Source organism: Mustela lutreola, chromosome 3 (genome assembly GCF_030435805.1).
Source record: "Mustela lutreola isolate mMusLut2 chromosome 3, mMusLut2.pri, whole genome shotgun sequence".
Classification (NCBI taxonomy): domain Eukaryota; kingdom Metazoa; phylum Chordata; class Mammalia; order Carnivora; family Mustelidae; genus Mustela; species Mustela lutreola.
In genome coordinates this window covers 154257247-154270166 of record NC_081292.1, presented here as the reverse complement: position 1 = coordinate 154270166, position 12920 = coordinate 154257247, and the positions used below count along the sequence as shown (strand labels likewise).

General features: G+C 44.9%; 1 protein-coding gene across 3 annotated transcripts in view; it reads right to left on the bottom strand.

Moving 5' to 3' along the window:
* PLA2R1 (phospholipase A2 receptor 1) overlaps positions 1 to 3617 on the bottom strand; it is a 124426-nt gene extending 120809 nt beyond the window's left edge. For 2 of the 3 annotated variants that reach the window (XM_059167211.1, XM_059167212.1), the window contains exon 1: positions 3202 to 3617. In XM_059167211.1, coding sequence (XP_059023194.1) covers positions 3202 to 3316 — 115 coding nt within the window. In that variant the 5' untranslated portion in view covers positions 3317 to 3617. The remainder of the gene's footprint in view (positions 1 to 3201) is intronic. The other variant, XM_059167213.1, reaches the window with a different exon arrangement.
* Positions 3618 to 12920: the final 9303 nt, after the last annotated feature.

The following is a 12920-nucleotide window of genomic DNA, read 5'->3' as shown; positions in this document are numbered from 1 at the left end:
CCTCACTCCTTCATTGTGTCTTCTACAGTCATCTCCCAAACAAACTACTTGCATCGAAATAAATACATGTCTCAGGGATTACTTGTGGGTGAATCCAATCCTAGAAGGGAGACAAGGCACACAGTACTCAACAGATAGTGAATGAACAACTGAAGCCTTCAGCTCCTCACCTCTCTTCCTATTGGCACAGGATTTTAAGAGATGACCCTACCCCTTTACCCTAGTTCAGTCTTCTTCTAGACAGTCTCCATGGTCGTACACCTTTACCTTATCAGCTTATCAGCACCCCAACCTCCTTGGTCACTGTTCATTCAGAAAAGCCTACCTTGACTGTCTTGAAGGACTAAGACAGCCCCAGTCTCCGTCCAGTCCTGCCCCTGGGGAGATAAGTACTGCTGAGGAAAGTCTCTATTATTGGCTGGTTGAGGCCATTTCACATCATTTTCAGCTCTCAGTACAGCTTTAAAATTCTTTTATTGTCTCCGATCATTTCCTTTAGCAACTTCTACTGAGACTATGTCCACCTTTCCCCAGAGTGCCCACTCCCATCTTCATTCTCCCACTTGCCCTCCCAGTGCTGGCATCCTTAAGTGAGTGAAGTTACCAAGTTGCAGCACTTGTTAGAAGAGCTCAGTTTCCAGAATCACAGCGAGGCCTGTGTGATAGCCCACGAGAGGTGGGATACAAGCAGAAGACGTGCAGAAGTACAGTGCTGTGCACAGGGCAGTATATGATTGGTAAAGGACTGTCAACCTGTCAGAATGGTCTGGACGGCCCAGAGAAAGATGGTGCTGTGGGGATACTGAAATGAAAGGACAACACTTGAGGAAGTACTATTATTTCCCCCATTTTTATATATGAAGAAACTGAGGCACAGAGAGGTGAAGTAACTTGTCCAAGGTGACATTGCTGGTACATGGTAGAGACAGGATTTGGACCCATACAGTCTGGCTCAGAGACCATGAACTTGACTATTATATGACCCTGTATCTATAGACTTTTGGGCACAAAAATTATTGGTAAATGAAAAGTCAGCACAAGAGCATCCATCAGCTGCCTCCCAAGACTGGGATGCTTGTAATTCATATCAATTCAATCAATAATACAGATGAAACAACTCAGATGATGGCTGTCTCAGCTCCCTTCCAATGCTAAGATTTGTTTTTTCCATCTTGGTATAGACAGGAAAAACCCAATTTCTATATTATACTAGAAACCCATCTAGATTATACTTAAAATTTTTACTGATGTGGGTGATTGAAGTCAGGGAAGGGAGCCTGTGCAAGGACTGGCACATTCAGTGTCACACAGTCTCCAATGCCACACTTTCAGGGAATACCAATAACACCATTTTCATACCTGACTAATCTCTCTGCCAACTATGTCAGATTTTCAGATTTGCAAACTGTCACTTGGAATGTACAGGAGGTAGCAGATGGTTTGCCCTTGACCACTAAGATGAAGGCACTGATTAGAAACTATCTCAGGCCAGGATTTGGGTCTGCTGCTACATATATTAAGGATTAGCTCCTTAGTGCTAACTCTGGCTCAGAGGCTCACTGGTGCATTTTCTCTGTGTGGCTTGGGTACAGCTTCTGTCCTACAGACTGCTGCCCTGTTCTAGATAGCTAGTGCTCAGGCACATTTTGAAATATAAAGGAGTAAGCACTGTATGGTAAACTCTTAGTGGAGATGGATCCTACCAGGGGGTCAGATGTACATCCATAAGACCCTCCTTTCCTTTCCTTTTTTCTTTTCTTTCCCTTTCTTTCTTTCTTTCTCTCAAGATTTTATTTATTTATTTGACAGAGAGAGAGGGGGAGAGCACAAGCAAGGGGAGCAACAGACAGAGGGAGAGGCAGAAGCAGGGTCCTCTCTGAGCAGGGGATAGCCCCATGTGGGGCTCTATCCCAGAACCCTGGGACCACGACCTGGAGCTGAAGGGAGATGCTTAACTGACTGTGACACTCAAGTGTCACACACTCAAGTGACACTCAAGATGGTCCCCACAGGACCATCTTCACTGAATTTACCAAGAAGGTTAGGAGGTCTTTGATCTTCGGCCATTTTAGAGCAGGAATTACTCAACCTGTCCCTGATAAAGCCTTGTGGGAGTGCTAGGGAATACAGTCCAGAAAAGATTACCTCAAAATTGTAGGCAGAGTATGTTGAAAAGGAAAAGAAAGAAAGAACAATGAACTCAGGCATGGATCACACCTTGTTTTACCTGTTCTTTCCAAACTCATTCCCAAAGGTGGAGGAGGACAGAGGCTGCCTGGAGACTCCTGCTGGTTTATTTACCCCTGCCTCCCTCCTCCTCGCAGAGAGGCTTCCACTTTGGGACACCGGCCTCTCTGCCTTAGAGGCAACATGCAGGTAGTTATTCTCGGCTGTGGGCCCCGCAGGATACCCTCCCCTCATGACTACAGAGCTTTCGTGGGTCTTCTGGGTACTGGGTGCTGAGTAACTGTTTGGTGACTTGATCCAGCTGTGCACGTGGGCTGCGGGGTGACTTTGAAGGAACTCTGGCTCACAGGCATGCCAGATGCCTTAGGAACGATCTCGTGTACTCCTCGGTGGGCCTCTGGGTATCCCACACCCACTTGTCTTAGGAGAGAAAGTAAGAGGCAGAAGATGATTGGCTTCAGTTTGCACAGTTCATGGCCTACAGAGGCTCCACGCCCCCATTTGGTCTGCAAGGTATTAACAGAAAAGATTAGGTGTTCTTTCCTGAAGAAGCAGAAGGATGGAAGCCTGGCTCGGGGCCACTGGGCAAGTGGCGGCACACATCCAGGTTTGCTTTGGGAGCGGACAAAATGGGACATCAATTTGGCCATCATTTATCTGAGAGATGATCATTTTGAAATGTCATTTTGCAATGGTCCCGGGCCAGAGCTTAGTCAAGTTTTGCCTTCAAGCCCAGGCCGGGCCTGTTGCCCCGCTGCCCGCGGATGCCTGGAGGATGCGGGGCTGGAGGAGTAGAATGCCGGCCAGGAAGAGTGGGATGCAATGCCATTCCGGGTGCAGGACTGGCCCATCCGCCGGCCTTCTCGGGACTAAGGAGACGCGGCCACCGTATAAATACAGTCGCCTTAGCTTCTCACCCCTTCCTGCCCCCCAGTTTCACCCCTTCCTTCTCTGCCTTAACCACCTCCGCCCCCGCTGTGAGCGTCTGATTTCTTTGGCCCGGGGGACACTCACCCTGCCACGGGACGGACTCGCGGGTAAGCGCGGTCACCGCGCCCTCGGCGAAGCTCCCTGGTGCCCCCAGCAGAAGCAGCAGAGGCAGCAGAGGTAGCGACCGCAGCAGCAGCATCGCTAACCACTGGGCTCGCCGGGCGCCCAGGGTAATGGTTGAGGGGAGCCAGCGCCAAAGCCCGAGCGCCGGGGCGCGGCGCTGGAGGCGGGACCGCAGCCCGCTCGGTGATCCACGCCTCCCTGGAACTCGCCACCCCAGCCTCCCGCAGGCCCACTCTGTCGTCCCTGTCGCCACAGTGTGCGGACACTCGGGGCTCTGGGCTGGAGACCGGGAAGTTGCGGAGTTTTTTCCCCAGCCCTACTCACTCCAGCTTGGAGAAGGAGGAGGAAGAGGCGGTGGACCATCAGCCCGTCCCAGAAATTCCTGACTTAGGGGTGGGGAGAGAGGAGGGGTGAGAGGAGTTGCCCGTTGCAAGCTCCTCCCGCTTCCTGTCCCCTCTCTCCTTCCTGGGGGAGGCCGACAGGAGTTGGGGGTGAGCAAGTTGAGAATCTCTGGGACAGATGTCTGACATCTGGGTTCGCAAACCACCCGGATTCTGGTAAACACTGCAGGGCTGGCAGCAAGCAGTTTAGAGTAAACCAAGCTACTCTCTGAACCCAGGCGCTTTGGGAGTACTCCGGACCTCCCCTCCTCTGGAAGGTGGACCATGGAGATTCGTGGGGTGCACCAGGATCCTCCCTCAAAGTACCCCAACGTTCTTCCATTAGTTGAGCTCCTTTTCTTTTTTAAATGCTGTCTCCCCACTTTCCATCTCCTGGGATCCCCAACCCAGCAAAATAGCTGGGTTAACCCACATTATAGCTGTTATCCCACTTAATAGCTGAGAAAAGCGGTGGGGAAAGGCAAAATCATTTGCTCTAGGTCTAGTAAAACTTACTCCCTAAACGAGTTAAGTAGGAAAAGACTAGAACATAGTTCTTCTAACTGTAGTCTTTTTTCCCCCTTTTTATTTTATTTTATACCTTTTCAGTGATCCAGCATTCATTGTTTATGCACCACACCCAATGTTCTATGTAATATGTGCCCTCCATAATACCCATCTCCAGGCTCACCGCCCCCCACTCCCCTCCAAAACCCTGAGTTTGTTTCTCAGAGTCCACAGTCTCTCATGGTTTGTTTCCTCTCCACTTTCCCATAAATCACCAGCAGAACACTAGAAACACTTAATATTCACGAGAACAAGCTGACATAAGACCTTTCCTAAAGAGTCATTAAGACATGAGAGGGGGGAAGGGAGCTTAAAAAAGAAGAAGAAGAAGAGGAAGAAGAAGAGGAAGAAGAAGAAGAAGAAGAAGAAGAAGAAGAAGAAGAAGAAGAAGGAGGAGGAGGAGGAGGAGGAGGAGGAGGAGGAGGAGGAGGAGGAGGAGGAGGAGGAGAAGAAGAAGGAGAAGAAGAAGGAGAAGAAGAAGGAGAAGGAGAGGAAGGGATCTCAAAGGATCTTTCTCGGATGCTTATTGGCTAAGATCAAACCGACATTTCTGAGTTAACAGTGTCTGCCCTAGACTGAATTACATCCTCTTCCCCCAGTTCATATGTTGAAGACCCAAACCTCTAAATTTCATGATTGTATTCGGAGATAGGGCTTTTAAGAGTTAATTACATTTAATGGAGTCTTAAAGGTAGGGTCCTAGATAGGATCAGTGGCCACATGAGGAGACAGCAAGAAGGTGACTGACGATATGAGGGCCAAGAAGAGAACCCTCATCAGAAACTTGAACTTTGCACCTTGATCTTGGACTTTATAGCCTCCAGAACTGTGAGAAATAAATTTCTCTTGTTTACACCACCCAAGGTATGGTATATTCTTATGGCAGCTCAACCAGGTGAATGCACTATTTTAACCTGGTTCCCCAGAAAGCATAACCTAGGATGAGATCCCTAGCAGGAAATGGGATTGAAGACCAGAGTGAAATAGGGAAGAAGGGAAAGCCACTGCTTTGGCCACTGCAGTAGCAACATGTGTTCAGTCCTTCAGGAGCCTCCGAAGGCCTCAGAACTGTCTGTCCTGAGGAAAAGAGGAAAGCATTTACCTATAGGTTTACCATTCCTGCTGGGCAAGCTGATTCTAGCGTTATTAACTTCTCTGCACATTTCTTAGGGAATGGTGAGCTTTAAGCGTGGTCCTATGCCTTGGCATCTAAGAGGCCCAGGGGAAGACAGCAACAGAGGTATGGCATGACTAGAGGTGAGGTGCTGTCAGATTGCCCCAGCTAGGGCAGCCTGTGCAGGGCTGGCTACTACAGAGGCAGCTAGAATAAGAGGTGAGGCTGAGAGAATGTGAGACTTTCCAGTATGGGTACTGAGTCAATAGCACATCATTAGACGTAGAAGTTAGCATCTCTGCCTGAAAACATGCAGAAAAGGGATGCCATTATCATACTGACTGTAGAGACTTTAATCATGAAGTATTTCTCCTGTGACCTCAGAAGTACATTGTGTGCTATGGGAATATATTCAAAGTAGGTGATTCAGGTCTGAGTGGGCTGGCATCAGTTACAGCTGTCAAGTGCAATCCACATGCATAACCAGGTAGCAAAGTGTAATAGTGTTGCCAATCTTTGGTGAAGGAGAGTTCAGGGAGAGTAAAAAGGGAGAGAGGTCAGGAGGAGCCAGAGTGATTATACAGGGTTAGATGTATTCAGAAAGGTCAGAGGAAGAGGCTGTGTTGGGACGGGAAGAAGCTGTGGGGAAAACAAAACAAAACAAAAACAAAACAAAAAAACCCACAGCGGTTTTAGTGAGAAATGCTTGTATAAGCAACTGTGAGTAGATTGGCCTGGCTGGGGCAAAGGGCAGCTATTGGGGCGTCCTGGCCAATGAAGTTAGTCAATGGAACATTGGGTTACCCACTGGCTGTGGGATCCAGGTGAGACTGTCACCTGCCCTGGGCTTCAGTTGTACCCTCTGTATAATGAAAAAAGGAGAAAGCCTTCCTTGACCCAAAGAGAGAATATTCCAAAGTAGCAGAGCTATGAATATGAGCAGGAGTAAAAGGGGAAACAAACCATATTTCATCTAAGAGCAATTAGTGTAATGAAGAATGGTGATGACAGCTTCCTGGCCTCCTGACACCACATTTCCTATTCAACAATTAGAAGACTCAGAAAAGAGCTAGTTTTTCATCTCTTCCTGAAGTATTGTGGCTTTGAGGTGAACATCCGTGGCAAAGAGCTCTTTTAGCCTTGGAGAAAATTATTTTTCCCCCTACCTCAGTCTTGTGTGTGTGTGTGTTACATTTATGATACATAATGTTAATCTTGTGTGTGATACATAATGGTTAAAAGAGGAGCTCTGTCACCTACCAGCAGGTTACTTAGCCTCCTTTGGCCTCAGTTTCCTTCTGTGTAAAATGCAGATGGTAACATTTGCTTTTGCTGTATAGTGTTGCTGTATTAAATAAGTATGTGCAGTGCTTAGCACAGTCTGGCATCCTGAGGGGGTTCATTTGTGGGAAGGTGGGTCCTGTTGTATTGTTGTCTTCTACCCCAGCCAGGAATGGGGTGGCTAGAGCTCTGTGCCTTCGGGCCTTTGATATCTCTCCATTGCTCAAAGTATCACTTTGAGTTAGACTTAGTTATTTGATTATATCTCTCACTTGAATGTGAGTTCTTTGGGGGACTGACTATATTTTCCTTCTCTGTGATTCTGCAGGGCAGCATAGTTCCTGGTCCTTAGTCAGTTGTCAAAAAGTTTCTGTTGAATGAATGAGTGAATGAAGGGAGGTGGGAATGAGGTTCAAAGGAGTCCTTTGAAACTTGAGAAAAACATTAGAACCTGAATTATGTTGAATGAAAACAGTGGAGAAAATTCAGGGATTTAAAATTCACTTAAGGTATGGGTTATGGTGAGGGTCAAAATTAACCAGTATTTTTGAGCAGGAAATCAGGGAATCGGGTTCTCAGCAAGAAATGGGGAGGCTCGGATTTATAGTGAAGATCTAATGAAAGAACTATGAAGTGTGGGCAATGTGAAAGGGACGAAACAGGATGGTGAAGACCTAGTTTCTAGCAAGTTATGGAAGCTATTATTGCTACACCTGGGATTAAAAGAACAAGGGCAGGGAGCAGTCACAGGATCCTTGTGAGAGCTATACCCGTGAGACAGGGAACACCCAATGGCACAGGATAGCAACTACTACCAAACTAAGGTTTGTCAGAGAGGACGCTCGGAGACTAGTCTGCTCTATCTTCTCCCCCACACTCTGTTCTTTTCCCATCAGAAAAACCCAGCCAGAAGTCAGTGGACAAGGGGCCAACAGAGGTCAGCTTCGCAGAGCACAGAGCAAGATAGAAAACTATGGACAGAGATTCTGGAGAGTTGAGAAAAGTTATCCAATGCAAGCACCTTCTGTCAACAAAGAATAGGGCATAATGAGTCCTTGCCCATGGGCACGAACCTTAGATTCTAGGAGAAAAAACAAATAGGTAGCCAAACAATTATAATAGGATACAATGCATATCATGATGTGAGGATGTTCCTGAAACTTGACAAGTACTTAGAAGGGCCACTCATCAAGGCTTAAAGCTCTGAGAAGGTTTCTAAGAAAGAGAGGCATCTGAACTGGCTCCTTGAATACTTAGCTGACCTCAAAAGGTACAGTTAAAAAAATGAAAATGAAAACCACCAACTGGGACAAAATGTTTGCAAATCATATAAAGAAATTGTATCTAGACCATGCAAAGAATCTTCAAACTCAATAATAAGAAAATAATCCAAGGAACAAATAGGCAAAAGATTTGAACAGACATTTCACCCAAGAAGATATTCAGATGGGAAATAAATGTATGAAATTATTTTCAAGACCATTAGGCATTAAGGAAATGCAAATTATACCACAAATGTATACTACTATACACCTCTTGAGTGGTTAAAATGGAAAAGGCTGACTATATTAAGTGTCAGCAAAGTTGAGGAGAAACTGGAACTCTTACACGCTGCTGATAGGAGTGCACAATGGTGTGATCACTTTGGAAAACACTGTCAGTCTTGAAAAGTTAAAAAACATGTAGCTACTTAGTTTTCTAGAGCTGCCGTAACAAGTACAACTGGGTGGCTTAAAACAACAGGAATTATTCTCTCACATTTTAAAATTTTTTAAATTTTTATTTTTTAAAGATTTGTTTAGTTGCGAGACCGAGAGAGAGAGAGAGAGAGAGAGGTGGAGGAGAGACAGAGGGAGAGGAAGAGAGAGCATCTCCAGCAGACTCCCCGCTGAATCCTGAGACAGGAGCTGGAGTCAAGAGTTGGGCACTCAACCGACTGAGCTACCTACGCACCCCTCTTTCAGAGTTTTTTAGACTGGAAGTCCAAAATCAAGGTGTTGGCAAGTTTGGTTGTTTCTTGAAGCTCTGAAGGAGAATCTCTTCCATCCTTCTTTCTGGTGGCTGCTGGTAATCCTTGTCATGCCTGGCTTGTAGCTGCATCACTGAAAAATCTACCTCCATTATCCCATTGCCTCCTGCCCTGTATATCTCTCTGTGTCTTCATAGGGACTTCTTATAAGGACATCAGTCATTAAAATTTTGGAAAATGTAAACCAATCCATGGTGACCAAAAACAGAATAGCAGTTGCCTAGAAATGGGAATGGAAATGTGAGAGAATTAGCTGAGCTATGTTCTAGACAGAAGGAATAGAGGTGAGAGTTGACATAAAGTACCTGAGGAAATTTTGTAGCAGAGAGATTGGGTATTGAGGTGGGAGGTTCTGGAAACATAGAAGCTAAAATAGCAAAGCTGAGGCTAGGTCCAAAATCACATTGAAAATATTCATGCTAAAGCCAGTAGGAAACCATTATGGGGTTTCACTGTAACCAGATTTGTGTTACATTTTAGAGAGAACATTCCTCTGTAGAATGGAGAATGGATTAGACATGAGCGTTTTATGAGGCTGAGGAGACTGCTGCAGGAGTCTGGACAAAGAGATGGCTCATGATTGGACTAGAAAGGAGACAGCAGCAGACTGGGAGAAGTGAACACATGTTGCAAGATGTTTAAGAGGAAGAATAAACAAGATCAGGTGTATTAGATAGAGAGAGGAATTAACAAGAATGATGATCTCTTTTGTGGCATGGCCAATCTGGTGGCCTCGTCCACTGAGAAACAAGTTTGGGGAAGGAGTAGGATTTCAGTATGTGGTATTTGGAGAGACTTATGGGACATCCAGGTGGAAATATCCATGGGACAGTTTCATATATGTGTTTTAAAATCAGGAACAGGATGGGAACATAAATTTGGAGGTCATCTGTTATTGATAATTAAAGCCATGGGAATAGATGTGACTGTTGTAGACTGAGAGAGAAGAGAAGACACCTGAAAAGAATCAGAGGGAACAAGAGCATTTAAAGGACAGCTACAGAAGCAGATTGACAAGGGCTTAGGTGTCTAGAAGCTGGAGAGGAGTCTTTCAAGGAGAGAACCATCAGCAATTTCATATACTCTGGAGAGGTCAAAGGAATCAGGACAGAAATGTGCACTGGATTTAGGGACAGGGAGTTAAGTTAGGACCTTAAGGAGAGTGCTTCTAGTGATTGATGCCACAAGATGCCTTAGTGGTTGGGGGTGACTTGGAGCAGAGCCACCCAGTGTAAACAGTTCTTTCTTTCTTCCTTTTTAAAATATTAATTAATTATTTTAAAAATTTTTATTTATTTTTAAAATTAACATATAATGTGTTATTTGCCCCAGGGGTATGGGTCTGTGAATCATCAGGCTTACACATTTCACAGCACTCACCATAGAACATACTCTCCCCAGCCACCCTATCCCTACCTACCCCCCAAAACCCTCAGTTTGTTTCGGGAGATTAAGAGTCTCTTATGGTTTGTCTCCCTCCCGATCCCATCTTTGTAAACAGTTTTTTCAAGCAGTTCATGGTTACTGGGAGAAGGAGAAATAGTTTAATGGGCTGTGGGTACATGCTTGGGGATGAGAACATACGCAGTTGTTATTATTACCATTTTGTTAGTTTTTAGGTCAGAGACTTGAGCATGTCTGAATGCTGATGGGAAGGATCCAATAGAGAGGGAGAAGTCAAAGGTATCTGCTACTGGAAATGTCAGAGTGAGGTCCCTGAGCAGGCAGAAGTTTCTGGAGCAAAGAGTAAAAGGATTCACTTTGGAAGGGAAAGCAATGCCTCCCTTTATAGCAGGAATGAAGGGAATAATGGTTGTAGACCCAGGAACGCTGAGGGTAGAGAGTCCTCTCATCCACTAGGTCCTAGTTTCTCTGTGAACTACCAGGGAAATTCATATACTGGGAATGAGGACAGAGCTGTAGTCAAAGAAAGGAGGTGAGGCTAGTTCTGATGCTCACAGAGATAGCTGCTGTGACTATGTAGTGGAAAATCTGAGCATTACCAGGGACACAGATGTGGTCAAGGACCATGAATTTATACTGGATTACGTATTTTCTTAATAATGCTCAACAGCCCAGGTACGTGCAGAGAGAAGGGGGCCACTGGGCTTCATCTTAAATGGTGTTACCCAATCGAGATGTTACATACAAGGAAGTTGAAGATTTTGACAGGAGAAAGGTTGATGCTGGTGGTGGGGGTCACACAGGACTCGGTGTCAGAGGGGCAAGTGGAAGAATGGAGTGGGGAATCCGGGGTCAGACTCTTAGTTTCAGATTCTGGTTTTATCACTCACTAGTTGTGTGATGGGTCACTTGCATGACCTCTATGTGCCTTGGTAGAGGCGCCTTTATGCACAATTAGCATAAAACTAGTCACTAGCTTCTTCAGAGATTACATGAGTTAAAACTGAAAAAGAACGATGGCCGACACATAGTAAATACTCAGCAAAGTTGTTTTTATTATGAATTATTGTTACTTAAAACAAATAAAAGATATTTTTGGGCAAAAAAGAATGATTATTAATTTCGTTTCTTGCTGGATTGAAAGAAAATCCATACCCCCATCCTTCTTTCTTCTGAGTAGCTGTCTTTTATGGGGCGTTTGTTGGGTGCCAGGCTTTGCTCGTGGTCACTCTGCCTGTGTGGGAATCTGCTCTGTGACTATGCCAAGTCATTGCACCTCACCCAGCCTCTGGATAATACGAGTATCCACTCCATTCATAGCCTGTGGGAACATGCTTGGGATGAGAGCAAATGCGGTTGTTATTGTTATCATTATGTTGGATTTTAGGTGCCAGGCACAACTGAGCCTCCAGAAATGGAGCCACAGGCATTTTCCATAACATATGGAAAACACTCATAATCTGGCAAATAGTGAATCCTCGTGAAATATAATTACAATTGTTAGATAATACCCATAACACTTACATCATGGGGTAGATGTTACTGTAGTCATTATATATGGATGAGCACCTGAGGGAGTTCAAGTGACTTACTGCTAAAACCCTACCTTGAGCTGCCTGTTAACCTCATGTGATAAGCTATCTCATTAAGAGGAAACTGTACTGTGGATAAAAAGGAATGTTGGTTTATCCAAGACAGAAGTTTTCTAACCCATTTAATATCTATTTTTAGCAGCCTTCCCCCAGCCATTTATTAACGTCTTCTGGATGTGTTAGAAATATCACTGTATGTTGTGATTTAGCAACACCATGGTGTTTTAACTTATAACACACGCAGTGGCTGGAATACTAAGGGGAGAAAACAAGGGACAACCCATTGGGCTAAGGGCCAGTTTCAGAGTGAGTTAATGAACTAGTTTTTCACCTTAATCCAGGCAGCAATTTATATCAATTTAATTCAATTAACGGCTTTCCCAGTGTGTGGTATTTAGCCAGAAAGAAAGCTCCAGTCACGTGAGTGTTTCTGCTGAGTCTCTGTCTCCATTGGGTGTTCACAGGATGTCTGAAATCTGCCCTGTCAGCGCAGAGCCTAGTTTCTACATGCTCATGCTTTCTTCTGCCTTCTTTTGCCTGTAACCTTGGACAGGATGTGCAGAGGAAGCAGGCAAAGGGGCACACATCCGCAGTCAAAGGAGGAGAACCCTCCAGAGGAAATGTTCACTGAAGAGCTTTCTCAAAGTTTTGTATCTCTGTTTGTCTACCAGAGACAACCTTTGGGCTCCACCTTTCCTAGAACTTGAATGGAGAGGCTGGGGAGTGATCTATATTTATTTAACATCTATTAATCATTTTCTGGTAATTTAGATATTCTATTCCATTTAATATTCTGAAATGTATATAAGATAGTTTTTGTAATTACCAATGTTCCTTTTAAATAAAAACAATAACAAAACAGAAGGGTTGCTGCACCTTTTAATTTCATCTAAAGATTTCCCAGAAAAATCTAGACAGAATCTGTGAGTGTGTTCTCCTTTTGAAGGAGTATGTAAGGGTCTGAGAAGGAGGCAGATAGAGAACAGGGTAGAACTGATGGGTTAAAAAATCCTTCTTCTAGGGATGCCTGAGTGGCTCAGTGCGTTGAGCCTCTGCCTTTGGCTCAGGTCGAGATCTCAGGGTCCTGGGATCAAGCCCCGCATCGGGCTCTCTGCTCAACAGGGAGCCTGCTTCCTCCTCTCTCTCTCTGCCTGCCTCTCTGTCTACTTGCCATCTCTGTCTGTCAAATAAATAAATAAAATCTAAAAAAAAAAAAAATCCCTCTTCTATTATTCCTTAGCTGTGTTACTTTGGTCAAATTACATAATCTTGCTGAGTTTCGTCTCTATACGTGGGACAATAAAAACCTACCT